This window comes from Bidens hawaiensis, unplaced genomic scaffold, assembly GCF_021521415.1.
Source record: "Bidens hawaiensis isolate Kalapana, Puna unplaced genomic scaffold, B.hawaiensis_p1.1 tig00033110_1, whole genome shotgun sequence".
Lineage (NCBI taxonomy): Eukaryota > Viridiplantae > Streptophyta > Magnoliopsida > Asterales > Asteraceae > Bidens > Bidens hawaiensis.
Genome location: NW_027495651.1, coordinates 45,225 through 60,532, shown reverse-complemented (window position 1 = coordinate 60,532; position 15,308 = coordinate 45,225). Strand labels below are relative to the sequence as shown.

Genomic DNA, 15,308 nt, shown 5'->3' with positions numbered 1-15,308 from the left:
TTGTTAGTTAAAAGACCAGTATATGATCCAAAAAGATCATTGATTCAATCAAACAATCAAGAACATAACAAGAACAACAAGAAGAGACGAAACGAATTTGTATTGGTCGAACAAGACATGTTTTTCTGTTTACATTGACACCCTATTTATAAAAAGATTGAAGGACAGTTATTTAACTATATAACTACTTTGTGGCTATATATATTTAAACAATTAACTAACAGTGGTTAATAGTAACTACCATAACTGCCTAACACAGTAACATATTACACAAGGACCCTTTGACTAAATATATAAATGACTCTAATCTTTCATTCAAACTTAATCAAACAATTAAGACCAACAAAAACATGAAATTTTCAGACATCATTTTGAAATTTTATTACACATAACACAAAAAGACCTTTTTTATTGCTAGATTAAAACTGCAATGACAATAAACATCCCATAATCAATAGTCAGCAAAATCACTAATCTTTCTAGTGATTTGCTCAACACCAAGTAGAACATTAATCATGGATGAGATATGAATATTATTATTATTATATACATTTAAAACCAATATCAATAAAAGCTTAAGCTTTCACAACTCTACCAGTACCACCAGGTGATCTGATCCTAAAAACATGCTCTTCACCTGTGCATTTATCAACCTTAACCACCCAACGGCTCCTTCTTCCACCACCACTGTTCTCACATTTTCCAGCAACTCTCATCAACAACAGCCCTTCTCCGATGGGCAGCAAACTAGTGTTTGATCTGCTCCACACCCATGAATCTTTCCAATACGCGTTATACCCCAACACAACCGTATTCTTTTCCCTCTCATTTTGCATGGCTTCAAGAATCCCCTCATGATGATCTATGTTACAATCAATCACCACAAAATCCGCGGATTTGTATTCATTCGATAAAAGAGATTGAGCATCTCCGATAACGAATTCAACGTGATTTGCGTCTTGGTTAAGGGCTTCTTTGGAGGATTGAAGCTCTTCATTCCCCTTGACAATGCAAACAAGCCTACCACCGGTTTGATGAGATGCTGCAATGAGTCCTAATGTGGTCAACCCGGCTGTTGCCGCACATGCAACCACCATTAGTTGCGCATTGTTTCCTGCTGCAATTGCCGAGATGAACTCAGCTACGTCTGGTTCGTTTGCTCGTTTACCCTGCATATCAATTTCAAATATGAATATTATTGGTTTGAAACTATGCATTGATCTAAATAGTTCAAAAAAGATTGTATAAAAGTTATTACCATTTTCATGGTTTTAATGTATGCTTCGGTGGCATTTGCAGCTGACCAGTAACTCATTTTAGTTAGATCTTTTCTTGAATATGATTTTTAAGGAAGAATAAGTACAATTTATAGTGTGTAGAAAGTATGATTTAGCCATGTGGACAGTGGCCATATAAATAGACCAATGTATGCATTAAGCCCTATTGGGGTCACTGGCTGGTTTGGATGTCTGCCCATATTAAGCCACAATGGCCAATGGGGCCTCTGGCTATCTTGAGTCACTTCACTTCATTAAGCCACAATGGCCAATAGGGTCCCTGGCTAGCTTGAGTCGTCGTGACAGCCCATCACTAAGCGCCAATGGGATCCGAGGCTGGCTTTTGTCACATATAGTTATTATCAAACCTTAAAAGTGAAATGCATTTGGCCAATTGCAAAGGTTTACATTAAGGTACCAATTATATGCACTTTAATAATGGAATATGGTTAGTCTACTCTAGGGTCATCTAATGTGCGCATTTAGGATAAGGCGTCGTGAAGTGCCGACATGGAAATGAATGAATAAAGGCATTGAATGTTAAAACTATCTTAAAGAACAAAGATGTTTCTAAACCAAAAAGAAACTTTTATAAGCATTGATGTGGATACCTTAAAAATCCCAATTAAGTGTAATATCTTGATTTATTTTATAATAATCATCAGATTTGAAGGACAGTGACTTCATAATTAAAGAACAAGGATTACTTAATAGTTAATCCAATAGTCCTTAGTTGTCAAGTTATTATCGATCTAAATTGAAGACTAAAGACTAATGTTTTGTTATATATATATATATATGCATATATGCATGTACAAACCATCTAGGCTGTTACTTAACTAAACTACTATATGCATATTTTTTATGGACCACATGTGTCAGCCTTATAAAGAGATGCAGATAAAATGGGATGGATATATATAAGAGTTTCATGAGCATAATCATTAATCTCATGTTATATGTAGCATTGTATTGTCAGTCTCATGTTATGTAGCATTGAAGTGTAGTGGTCCTATTAAGTTAAATGTATCAAATGTGACATATATCATTGGATGGGCCTAAGTTGTGAAACCCATACTATCTCTTCTCTCCATATTGGCCCCTTGAATGTAATTCATGTAGATACTTATACCATATGATAATGGAACTAACTGTGAGCATAATTAAGCGTAGTATATAAAGCTCGGTACATCAAGGTCGAGCTTGAGCTTGTTTATTATGTGAACGCCAATTTAGGTTCGAGTTATTTATGCTTAGCTAAATGCTTGAATCACGTCAAGTTTAAGCAAACTCCACTCTAAACTGAAGTTCATATAATAAACAAGTTTGAGCCATATTTCGGTGCTAAGAAGCATTGGCAAGCTTGTAATTTATCTAAATAATACTTGTTTTTCATATATTTTACACAAACACTTTGTAGCCTAGCAACATTTTTTTTCAACAATCCATGTGAAAGATACAACCTGAATTCATCTCTCTTTTGTATTGTCCACCTAAAAAAGGACTTAACGACGGTTTGAGCCCGGTGAAGGATATTCCATGGTCCATAAAGCAAGTTGAGTCGCGATTATCAAATCCGCAACTCTTTTCAATGCATCTTCTTTTATGGGGCCCTCCAACCCTGGCATCGCAAAATCATCATAACCACAAGATTGAAGCTCGTTGATGGCGTTTTGAAGCCATGTTTTGATGTTTCCATTATGGAACATGTATTCTTGCATGTTTTGTGTCTTATGAGACAACTCTAACTCGTCAACCTCTTTGAGGGTTTTCCTCAAATCATCAACGGTAACATCAATCGAGTCTAAGCAACCCTTGATGGCGGCAACCTCATTGGCCTTTAGATTTCGATGGCGGGCCCAATCGGTCATGTTGGTCTTGAGCATTAGGCTTCTTTGAAGACCGAAATTGATGATCTTGCGAATGGTGTTATTGGGATCGACTTCTTTCTCTTTCTTTAACCTCTCTATGGTTTTCTTGCATGCCTCAGGGTTGCTCGATTCTTTGCATAAATCTTCGGTTAATGCTGATACAAGATTTGTTGTAACGACGCAAAATATCATTAGCCTTACGAATAAAAAGATTGTGGATCTCGACATTTTGTCTTGTTTTTTTTAAAGATGATTTATCTACGTTTTTGTTTTTATATATTTCTCTCTCTTTGTACGAATTCTATGGAAAAGAAAAAATTAAGAAAGACCTTGCATTATTTTAGATGGTTGTTAGCCTGTTAGGATTTCTTTTTCTTTTTTATTTATTATTTTATTATTAAAAAATTCAATGATCAATAAAGAAAAACTCACGAACCCCGTCAATAATTCAATACCCTACTAACAAATGACACAGGTAAACGTATCTTGTGCTAGACATGTGATCATCAACAAGGTTAAAGACGGAAACTCAGTGAAACCTAGTAATGAACCCTAATCAAACACAAATGCTTATCGGTGCGTCACCGGTTTAATTAATTCACTTTAACGGGATTTTTCTGAGACCATTTAAATTGTGAAAAAAAATTTAATGATTATAAATAAATGATTTAGGATGATATAAACAATAAATTTTTTTACTTTTGGGTTACTAAGAAACTACAGCTATAAAACTATTTTTATAGTGCATCCTAACCTAAATCTTTGCTAGCAATTCAAATGAGTAAAGAGAGAGACGCGCTTAAAAAAAAAAAAAAAAAAAACGCTTTGTATTGGCTGCGAACGGATGTATACAACTTGTCTCCAACCAAAATCAACAAACAACCCCAATATGTTCACATCAACGATAAACTGACTAATGTCACAATGCCTAAAACTGTAGAAAAGCAAATGGGTGTTACAAAGAGTTTAAATTACTACCAGATACTGCAACATATAAGCAAAAGGCGCAAACTTGACTCACTGAAATGACCATAACACCCTTTAGAAGTAGCTATGCAAGATGTTCATTGATGAGGATCATCGCTGTTGTCACTCTCCATCTCTTCAGCATCCTCAAACCGTTGGTCATTGATTTGAAGCTGCAATAAGTTTGTAACCACAATGTCAGATAACTACTCAGTTGTTAATTGTTATGAATTTGGTCCTTATGACTAACTTCAATTGTTCAACGAAACTTATAAATTTGTTGACACATTTGGTCCTGGGCAATAACTGGCCTTAAAGATTAATTTTAAGTTGACACGAAATGACCATTTTACCCTTTTATTAATCTTGACAATTCGGAAAAGAATGTGTAAGGGTATGGTTATCTAGTCTTTATTATACAAGTACGATATGCATAACAGCTTAAAGTTTAAAAAGAGGTAAAAAAATTGACCCATTTTCATGGTTTTGATGTGTGCTTCAGTGTCTGGCCTAATTAAACCCCAATGGGCAATGGGGTCCTGGCTGGCTTGAGTCATTTCCCGTCAATAAGCCCCAATGGGGTCTCTGTCTGGCTTTAGTCACATATAATTATTAATTATTATCATACCTTAAAAGTGAAATGTAGTTGGCCTATTTCTCAATGAAAGTATAGATCTCGGATAATGTACAAATTATATGCACTTTAATAATTTCAAAGAATGTGCGTGTTTAGGATAAGATGTCGACATGTCGTGAAGTCATGACAAGATGTAAGTGAATGAATAAACGCATTGAATGTTAAAACAATCTTAAAGAACTAAGATGTTGCTAAGCCAAAAGAACCTTTTCAGGTATTCAAGTGGATACGAATGTCACAAGTTTGAAATAGGCATATTTGATATTATACGTTTTTGTTGGGTAAATATGATATTAAACCAAGTTTTTGCTAAACATAGCGTGAACCTTCAAGAATTGGTTGCCATTGCTAAACATATCATCATCATCATCATCATCATCATCGTACTCAGTATATCCCACCAATAGCAATGCTATGGTAGGGTCTGAGGAGGGTAAGATGTAGACAGCCTTACCTCTATCCCATAGGGATATAGAGACTGCTTCCGGTGAGACCCCCGGCTCGATAGTAGTTTTGCATCAAGCCTTGGACATAAGGCACATAGCACTCAATCATCGGGACACCGGCTGATTGGTGCATGTGCCCTTGTCATTCGGCTATCAACGCCACCACATGATGCCTGATTAACCTTCCGCCACTTTTAACGTTATTTTCATGAGATTAGTAAAATAATGTCAAAATTAGTGCAATTTTACTTTTGCCCACCTGAGGGTTCACGCATATATACATTATATGCGCGCACCGCAAGCAGGGCGTCACTATTTTAACATCAGTTAGTGTTAGGGATCCAAACGTGTAAAATGGTTTTTACTAAACATACCCTTTCATAAAAATTGTTTTTTACTAAAAAGGGTAAAATGGTCATTTCACAACAACTTATCACTATTTTAACATCAGTTAGTGTTAGGGATCCAAACGTGTTACACAGTCGCGAAAGGTTAGGACCAGATTCATGCTTTTCAAAAGTTGGAACACAATCCAATATATAACATACCATAGGACCCGTTCGTGTAGTTTATTTAATCTTTAGTATATAAGTAAGAAATGCGTATATTGGATTTTGCCAAACAAGTCAATTTGGGTTATGGTGTTATGTTTTATCCAAAATGTATAAAAACATGTCAAATTAAAGTTTAGCTAACACGGGAACGGGTCAAAAGGTCGCGTAGTGGAATTTTAGTGCATAGAGCCTCCTAGAATGCTTGAATCAAACAATTAGATTAATATACTAACAATATAGTTCTAGTTGTATTCAACAGATTGATTATTATATAAAGCAAAGTAGACAATAAAATACCTCAAGCACGCTGCTAGCGAGGTCATGGTCTCCATTTGAATAACCAATTGTGAACGGGATGTCCGAGTCATTCCACTCCGGGTCATCTCCCTCTGAATACAAGTTAGTCACAGAAAATAAGACTTCATGACACGACGAGCAAATATTTTTTAACAAAAAACACTTTGAAAAAATCACATACCGACTCCCAACTGATCGGCGCTAAAAATCCAATTGTGTTGTTGCTGTTCTTCTTCTGCTGAAGCCATAATACACAGATGTAGATAATTTAGTGACATCAACAATTAAATGGGCTCAACAAAAAAATAGGGAGAAATTGAATTTCATATATGCTGCTCAAAACTTGGCAAAACATCATATTTACCCAACAAAAAAAGTAAAAAAAATAATATCAAATATACCATTTTCAAATTATGACCCCTTAAATCTTGCATTTGGATATAAAAGTTTGAAGCACAGACAAAAAGAAAAGGGTATAATGGTCTTATTACACATGTATTCAATAAAATAGGTAAATATAAAACTTCAAGTATTTTGAATAGGCATTCCTGATATTAATTTTTTTATTGGGCAATATGATATTATGCATGGTTTCAAAGGTATGTATGAAATTGTTCTTAAAAGACATTATGAAGAGATACTTAGATCACCTGCAACGGGCTCGGGATTTAGCTCTGCGCATTCACAGAAGATGTTGAATATAGTATCCACTGTCAATCAAATATATCAAAGGTTATGAAATTCTAATGCAATATGAAAAGGGGATTTCTTTAATTACACACACTTATATATACAAGTGTGATGTAAATCATACATTGAGTAGGATCTGAAGGCACAAGCCTCATCTCAGTGATCTTTGACAAATCAAGTGTCTCACTTGCTTCTGAATCGCAGCTTTCTGATTCATCCGCTTCATCTCCGGTGTCAATCTTAAATTATACAAAATAAAATAAAATTAGAATATACTCAACAGATACCAGCCATTTTCCTTCTGTTTCAGGTAAACACATACTCTACAACATTTTATTATAATAAAAGCTAGCTAAACTCTAAACCTAGCAATTTAATAATCATAGAACTATAATTATAAGACAAGCACTACCTGTGTATATAAGCATGGAGATTCAAATGCCTCGGGATCCCTAGATACGCATGAAGCGACACCGATAAGAAATCAACCGCATAGCCTTTTGTCATGTCGGTATCGCTCAACCACACTACTTGCCTGCATAGAAACTCGAAACGTAATCATCATTAGGGGTGTAAACAAGTCAAGCCGCTCGCCATCTACTCGAGATCGGCTCGCAAAAAGCTCGAATTGCCCGAGCTTAAACGAGCTGAAGCCCGAGCTTCACTTATCGAGCTCGAGTCGGCACGCGTGACTATTATTTATATATGTTTTATTAAATATGTTTAATTTATATTTATTTTATAATTATAGTTATACATAAAATTATTAGGCCTGTTAACGAACCGAACGTTCATGAACTGGTCAGCAGGAAGTTCGTTCATTTATGTTCATGAACGTCTGTTTAAGTTCATTTGATTATGTTCATCTAAATGTTAATAAATACTGTATGTAAGTAGTTGTAATTATATAAATATAAACATTGAATATGTTGCATACAAAATTATAACAGAAAAACATATACATATAAAATTACTTATAAATATATAAAAACTAAATAAACAAGCCGAGCTCGAGCTTTAAATATATACTTTATAAAAATTAAATAATAAATATAAACCAGCCGAGCCCGAACTTGAAAAACTATTTACGAGCCGAGCTCAAGCTCTCTGTAAGTAAGCTCGTTTACACAGTGAGCTAGAAATATGCAATTGAATTGTGCAGAAAATTAGGGTTATATATACTTGGTGGAGATGTAGAGAGTTCCAGGGGACTCCGGCGGACGGTTGCCGAGGACAATAGAGACGTTAGGCTGCACGTGCATAACCTCCTCGCCGGCGGCGGTATCGAACACCGGTGTACCGGCGGCTGACCTCTCCGTCAACGGTTTCAATCCTCCCGCCATTGTTTGGTTCAAGTTCTAGGGTTTGAGTTTGGGTTTATTTATTCGGATCTAAATTGCACTCTAAATTTCAGGCTTCTTCTTTGATGTAACGTGTTTCAGGCGTCGTCCTTCATGTTTTACTTTTTAATCAGACTCCGTCTTTATGCCTAACCCGATTTCCATTCTTTTTTTGGTGCCATCACATGCTTGGCATGTGATGAAACTTAACGAAAGAAGTGAAACCGGGTTAGGGCGTAAGGACGAAGCTTGATAAAAAAGTAAAACATAAAGAACGACACCTGTAAATACGTTACTTAAAAGACGGAGCCTGAAATTTGATTATAACTAAAAGATTATAGAGAAAGTAATGGGAGTTAAGCTTAGACCCAAAACTCGTTATAGAATTGAAACCACAAAGAAACAGTGTTTTTTTACTATTTGGTACCAAATATAGTAATGTACCCAAATCACATAGACTATATGTGTAACTATCTCAGTTTAAATTTTAGAAATGAATTGTTCGATTATGAGATTTAGATATGGTTGTTATGATTTGATTATACTATCCGTTGTGGGTTTTCGTTGGCCTTTGATTCATCGTCTAATAATTCGTCACATCATGACGCTGGGAGTCGGATAAAGATCTTGTTCTAGATAAAGCTTCTGCTCTCGAGCCACTTTCCCAAACATTCCCCTCGAAATTGTCCTGTAGCGTATGTGAGTGGGATCGCCTCCCCCCCCCCCCCAAAAAAATGTGGTGTTTACGAGGGACGTAGCAAAAAGCTAGCATTCGCGCCCTGTTGAAGCTTCGACGACGGATAGTCTTATATGTATATGCGTATAAATAATCGAATTAACCTGTAGCATTCAGCCTCCCATACCACCAATATTGTCCACTTTGTCCAAGTGGAAACTTCCCATGAGGTCACCCATCATGCTATTAATCTTATATGAGCACATTTAACTGTGGAAATCTTCTCCCGTACACTAGCATTAAACCCAAAACGTGTTGGTGATTAAGAGGCAGGAGATCTACTTATGAACGCGTTGATGCTACATTGCTACTCCTCACGGGGTTTGTTTGTTATTGTAACTTTGCATTGATCTAAATAGTTTTAAAAAATTGTATAAAAACTTACCATTTTTATGGTTTTGATGTATGCTTCAGTGGCATTAATTTGCATCTGACCAATAGCTCAATTTAGTTTGATATTTTCTTGAATGATATTTAAAGAAAAAGAAGAAGACTTTATAGTGAAGCAATAAGTTAAATGATGCATAATGGGTCCTTGGCTAGCTAGTGGATTGAGTGTCTGCCCTTTTTTAAGCCACAATGGGTCTTGGGTGACTTGAGTGTCTAACCTAGTTAAGTCTCAATGGCCAATGGGGTCCTTGGCTAGCTCGAGTTACTTCTTTTCATTGAGCCCCAATAGGGTCCTGGCTAGCTAGAGTCACTTTCTTCACTAAGCCCCAATGGGGTCCCTGGCTGGCTTTAGTCACATGTAGTGAAATGTCGCTGGCCTATTATACATTTTCGGATGTACAAGTTACATGTACTTTATTGTGGAATATTGTTAGTCTAGAATCAAAGAATGTATGCGTTTAGAATAAGGTGTCGTGAAGTTCAGACAACATGGAAATGAACAAATACAAGCATTGAATGTCAAAAACTATCTTGAAGATCAAATATGTTGCTACTCTCACAGTCGGCCCCATGATATTTGTTCACTGGAGAGGGGGGGGGGGGGGGGTCAGATGCTTAATCGTAATTTTATGGAGGGCGATCAAGATTTTGGCGTATATTTTTAGATAATGCAATCTGTATATCTTTTAGATAATATTTGATTCAAAATAAGCATTATCCTAATTTCATGTTCGTATTTTTGGGTCTAATATCCAACAAGTCCGATATCTGACCCGCTCATACCCAAAAACCAATTTACGTGAACCCAAATACCCGATCAACCAACCCAAAAACCTGGTCACATGGTTTGAACTAGAGGTGTACAAAAAAACCAGTTTCACCCAAACCGTCAGTTTCACGACCGGTTCCCCTAAGATATACCAAACCAGTTTACAAACCGAACTGAACCAAACCGACGTGACTAGGCTGACCTATCTTGCTTCTAAACCGGTTTGAGTTAAACTGGTTTTGACCAGCCGTTGACCGAAACGGTTCGGTTTGGTTTTAAAATCGGTTTTGTACACCTCTAGTTTGAACACCATGTTATACAAAAAGCCCAAACTAAAATATAACTTGCTTGTTGGACCCTCTTATCAATTGGGTTCATGACTTGTTTGTTGGGCTTTAGTCTATGATTTTTAATGGGCCGACCCCTTTTACGTTCCGTGTGATTTAACGGTGACGGCGTTAACAACAAAAGTATGAAAGTATAAAGAACATACACGTAGCATTAGAAGCATAATTGTCACCATGATTTGGAAGACGACATATGAACCTAAAGGGAAACTAATGATGATGTCATTTGGTGAATGTAACCTATTTGTATTCATTGATCACATAAAGTGGTAACTATTAGTATCCACTAAAAACATATTAATTGTTGTTAATTATAACATGTGTTCTTTGTGAATAATTGGTAACCTATTTGTACTAATTGATCACATAGAGTGGTAAGTGGTAACTTTTAGTATCCACTAGAAACATACTAATGATTCGTATACTATTGATGTGTTTAATGTATATATTATTATAATTTAAATTGCTGCTAGACAGATGAATCCTAAAACGACATAGTAATTCGTGAGTCAAAATAGACACGGACTTTTTAAATAAAAACACATACGCGGGTGAATACTTATGTTTAGCTATAAACTATGTTGCTTATTTATCTTTTATTTGTTATATTTGACATAAAATAGTCGTTTAGGGATGTAATGTATTCCATAAAATATACTTTAAAAAAAACCTATAAAGAATAAATGGGTCAACCGTAAGCATGTCAGGTTACCCTGAACCTCCACATGTAGCGAAGCATGTTTTAGGGCCATCCATGAATTAAGGTGGGCCTTAACCGCCACTTCAGCCTCGTTAAAAACAAACAAAGAGGGCCAGTAGTAATAGTCTAACACCATTTTTTGTTTACTCGACAATAAACATTCAGAGATTAAATCGAGCCTTATTTGTTTGAGAACTAGGAGGGTCTCACGATTCTTTAAATATGTTTTGTTCGTTGTTATTATGATTAACATCGATCTTTAGAAAAAATAAACTAATATATATGAAACTGTTTTTTTTTTTTGGGGGGGGGGGGGGGAGGAATTATATATTAAGTATGCGTCTTATAGTACTCATTTGGGGCACTCAAAATTTCGAAAACTGACGTAACGTGTTTGTAGATTTGACCTAAAACTAACTCCGATATGTCCCAACTAAACTCGGAATTTTATAAATCTCGTTTAGTGTTTTGTGTAATTGTACAAACTTAAAATAATTACTGGTGACCGACACCGTAAAAGCTAAATAAATCGGTGGTTGCAATGATAAAGTTAAAATAAAGTTCATTTAGTGGGGGGTCAAACTTTAAACTAGTTCATTCATAGCATGCTTCACGTGTTATCCCTTCACTCTAGTCACGTGCCTTTCTCTTAACTCATAGGAAGCCAAAATGTGTACAAGCAACTTCTTTTTTTTTTTTTGAACATTAGTGATCACGCCCAAACGGCTTCCACGATCTCTACTATAAATCAGATAGGGGGCCAAATGAATATTCCGATAACGATGTTTGGTCCAATAACATTCAACGGTTTCATCCCATCGGCTATAGATAGAAGACATCTCCGAATGGTAAAATGAATTGACCCTCTTGGCTTTTACTCATATTACTCACAACTTACAATACTGAATCTCACGTCATAGGATGGTTACAGGAAGCCCTCATTCTTGTAACGAGGCTAATAGCATTGGTTTTACAGTTCAGATCACTCATTCTGATTCACCTCACCTTGTGAAAATGTCGATTTTGACTCCAGTTTAGACTAGTGTTTCATCCACCAATAAAATCAAACTCCCGTCACTTGGATGAGAATAACATTTTATACCACTAGACTAGATGCAATTATGAATGGTTACATTATTCTATGGACTTAAAATCAAATACGAGTTTTCATATTGATGATGTCTTGATGCAATAGAAGAATGGACGTTTTGTGGAAAGCAACCACTTGAATATATATTTAAAATGGTAGAATGCATGAACATATATAATACCACAAATTGGCTATAATAAACACATTCTTAAGCCAATGACTCAAGCATCGACTATATTAGCATATATTTAGGCAATCCTAAATCCATGTCTCTAAGCATTATGGGTATTCTGCAGTTTACATTCCATAAACTTGTTTAATCTAATGTTGGTATTATATGTTGATAAATATCGATAACTCACACTTGTTACATATACGAGGACTATGTAAATCATTTTTTTTTGTTAACCTGAATATCATGTAGGCTACTATGCTAGATTAAAACATTACCTTGTCATTTATTTTAGTCATTTTCTTTACGGATTTATACTATTTATAGGACAAATACCAGAAAAAAACCAACATATTTTCTATTTTTTTCCTAAAAAAAGGTCATCAACAATTTTTTACATATAAAAAAAATCCATGTACATGCTAGTGAACATATTTGCAAAAAATAAGTAATAATTTAACAACTTAAAAGGGATCTAGTTATCTTTTTTTGAATGAATGAACATGAATATACACGTTTTGTTCATTTATTTATGTTCGTGAACATCTGTTTATGTTTATTCATTTATATTCGTTTAAATTTTTATAAATGGTAAAGTAGTTATATTCAAATACACATATCGTGTAATATGAAAAGTATATTGATTTATTAAAAGAATAAATTGTTTATATATTTATCAATTAAATTATTTTAACAAAGTTTAAAGTATATAAATATTTATAAAACTACTCCTTAAAAATTTATATATATACAAACCAAATATTTAAAAACTTTATAGCTGAAAAAAAAAATCCGGCCCACGTTTGTAGCCAGCCTTCACTACCGACGTGCATAACAAACGTCATATGACCATCCGTTAAAAGTTAAACCCTACAGAGGATTTCTTTATTGTAGATGGTAGTAGATATTTCGGTTGGCACTTTTTTTTTGAAAGTATGTATTTTTGTTTTTATATTTTCCTCTTTAAAAGAATATAATCAACAATTCGGCATATAATTGTGCAATAACAAATGATGAAAAACTGCATTTTATTGCATATTTTCTTCAATGTTTGGTGTGTTTTCTTTTCTCTCTATAACATTAATCTAACAAACTATAAGTTTTTAAATTGTATTTTAATTAATAATTAATAATGTCATAATTGATTAAATATGTCGTGGGGGGCAAGCGAGTTGACTTTGACCGTTAGTATATTGAAAACCCTACACTCGTGGGAGAGGGGCTTATTTAAAAACCCATTAATCTTTCTTTTAAATTTTTATAAATATTAAGCAAGCTTTTATTATTTTTTTAATTTAGAAAAGTAATACTTATAAAAAATATTAGACACAATCATTATAAAGATCATGCAAAATATATTATTTATATAGAATATACTTTTCCATATTTGTCACCTTGATTGTAGCATGTACGATTGTATTTATATTATGAATGAGAAAGGCAATACAATTCTATATTCTATCATGGTATCAAACTAGGTTAACCTTCAAACCCTACTGCCGTCATCCTCCTGTCACCATCCCTTGTTCTTCCTCTACCATCATATCACTTTCTCACATGGCTTTTGTCTCACATCCGGCTTTGACGGTCAATAACATCAAAACCTTCATCCCTCTTACCCTTGAACTACAGAATGGTCTGTACACCTCATGGGTTGAGCTCTTCACTATCCATTGTACTGTATTTGATGTTCTTGACCATATCATGCCAAACAATACTTCTTCATCTTCATCCTCCAAAGCCTCCACAGAAGACAAAAACAAACACAAACAGACCAGTCTGGTATCATGGGACCGACTTGATGCAATTGTTAAACAATGGATATATAGCACTATATCCAATGATCTCCTCATGACAATAATCAAACCCGGTGCAACCGCCAGGATGCCATCGCCCATTTGTTTCAAGATAACCAAGCATCCCGGGCGATAGCGTTGAAAATCCGTCTAGTCCACACCAAACTTGAAAGCTTCTCAAACATCTCTGACTACTGTCAAGAACTCAAGGTCATCTCCGATCAATTGGCGAATCTCAAAGCACCTATGTCCGATACCGATTTGGTGCTTCAGTTGGTCGCAGGTTTACACCACACTGAATATGATTCCATCAGAATGTTAATCAGCCAGACAGTTCCACTCCCTACTTTCTTTGAAGCCCGTTCTCAACTGACATAGGAAGAGTCGAGACGCCAGGTCCACACTCCAATGGTTGCTGGAACTGCACTACACACCACCGTCCAACCTCCCTCCACTCAAACACCCCGTGAATCATACGGCAAAGGTGTCTCCGACGGCTGTTGAAACATCACAACGAGGTCGAGGCAGGGGGTACCGTGGACGAGGTCGTGGCTCTACCCAACAGCCTATAGGTCACAGCCAATACCAGGGGTACCCTACCACCTCATGGAATCCTTCTTGGAATTGGCAAAATACACCATGGCATTCACCACCCGTCCCGTACCCCACTGCACCAAACTTGCGTCCAAGATCTATGGCTGGTCCTAATTCTCAACCTGGGATCCTTGGTCCACCACCAACACCACAAGCCTATTATTCTCAACAACCTAACCAGTATGTGCCAACAGCCCTTGACCAAGCCTTTAATACGATGACTTTGAATCCGGATTTGCAGTGGAATCTTGACACCGGGGCCACCAATCATATGACCAACACGACAGGTACACTCTCGTCTTATTTCAATAATCGCATTTCGAAAAATATCGTCGTTGGCAATGGGTTTCAAATCCCGATTCTCGGGACTGGCTACACCAAAATCCACACTCCTCATAAGCCTATACATGTTAATAATATTCTTTATGCTCCTAACCTTATTAAAAACCTATTATCAGCCCGTCGTCTTACCACTGATAACATGATTTCCATTGAATTTAATCCTTTTGGTTTTCATGTGAAGGATTACCGGACGTGGATACCTATCCTCCGCAGCAATAGTACTGGCGATCTTTATCCACTCTCACCTTCTACCAACATTGAAGTTACCAGTCCAACCACGTTTGCTGCTTTATC

General features: G+C 35.8%; 2 protein-coding genes and 1 pseudogene across 3 annotated transcripts; all 3 read right to left on the bottom strand.

Annotated features, from left to right (window-relative positions):
* Positions 1 to 547: 547 nt before the first annotated feature.
* Positions 548 to 1,570, bottom strand: LOC143584389 (uncharacterized). The gene is made up of 2 exons (XM_077066459.1): positions 1,259 to 1,570; positions 548 to 1,169 (listed from the first exon to the last, which is right to left on the bottom strand). The coding sequence occupies exons 1-2, from the start codon at positions 1,313 to 1,315 to the stop codon at positions 576 to 578; spliced, it is 651 nt and encodes a 216-aa protein (XP_076922574.1). The 5' UTR covers positions 1,316 to 1,570; the 3' UTR covers positions 548 to 575.
* Positions 1,571 to 2,782: 1,212 nt separating this feature from the next.
* LOC143584385 (21 kDa protein-like) lies at positions 2,783 to 3,376 on the bottom strand. The gene has a single exon (XM_077066457.1). It carries the CDS (start codon positions 3,374 to 3,376, stop codon positions 2,783 to 2,785), a length of 594 nt encoding a protein of 197 aa, XP_076922572.1.
* A 619-nt stretch (positions 3,377 to 3,995) lies between these two features.
* Positions 3,996 to 8,113, bottom strand: LOC143584388 (chloride conductance regulatory protein ICln-like; annotated as a pseudogene). The gene is made up of 7 exons (XR_013144352.1): positions 7,921 to 8,113; positions 7,151 to 7,273; positions 6,863 to 6,977; positions 6,699 to 6,758; positions 6,230 to 6,286; positions 6,049 to 6,140; positions 3,996 to 4,287 (listed from the first exon to the last, which is right to left on the bottom strand). The product of XR_013144352.1 is annotated as a chloride conductance regulatory protein ICln-like (transcript).
* Between the last annotated feature and the right edge of the window lie 7,195 nt (positions 8,114 to 15,308).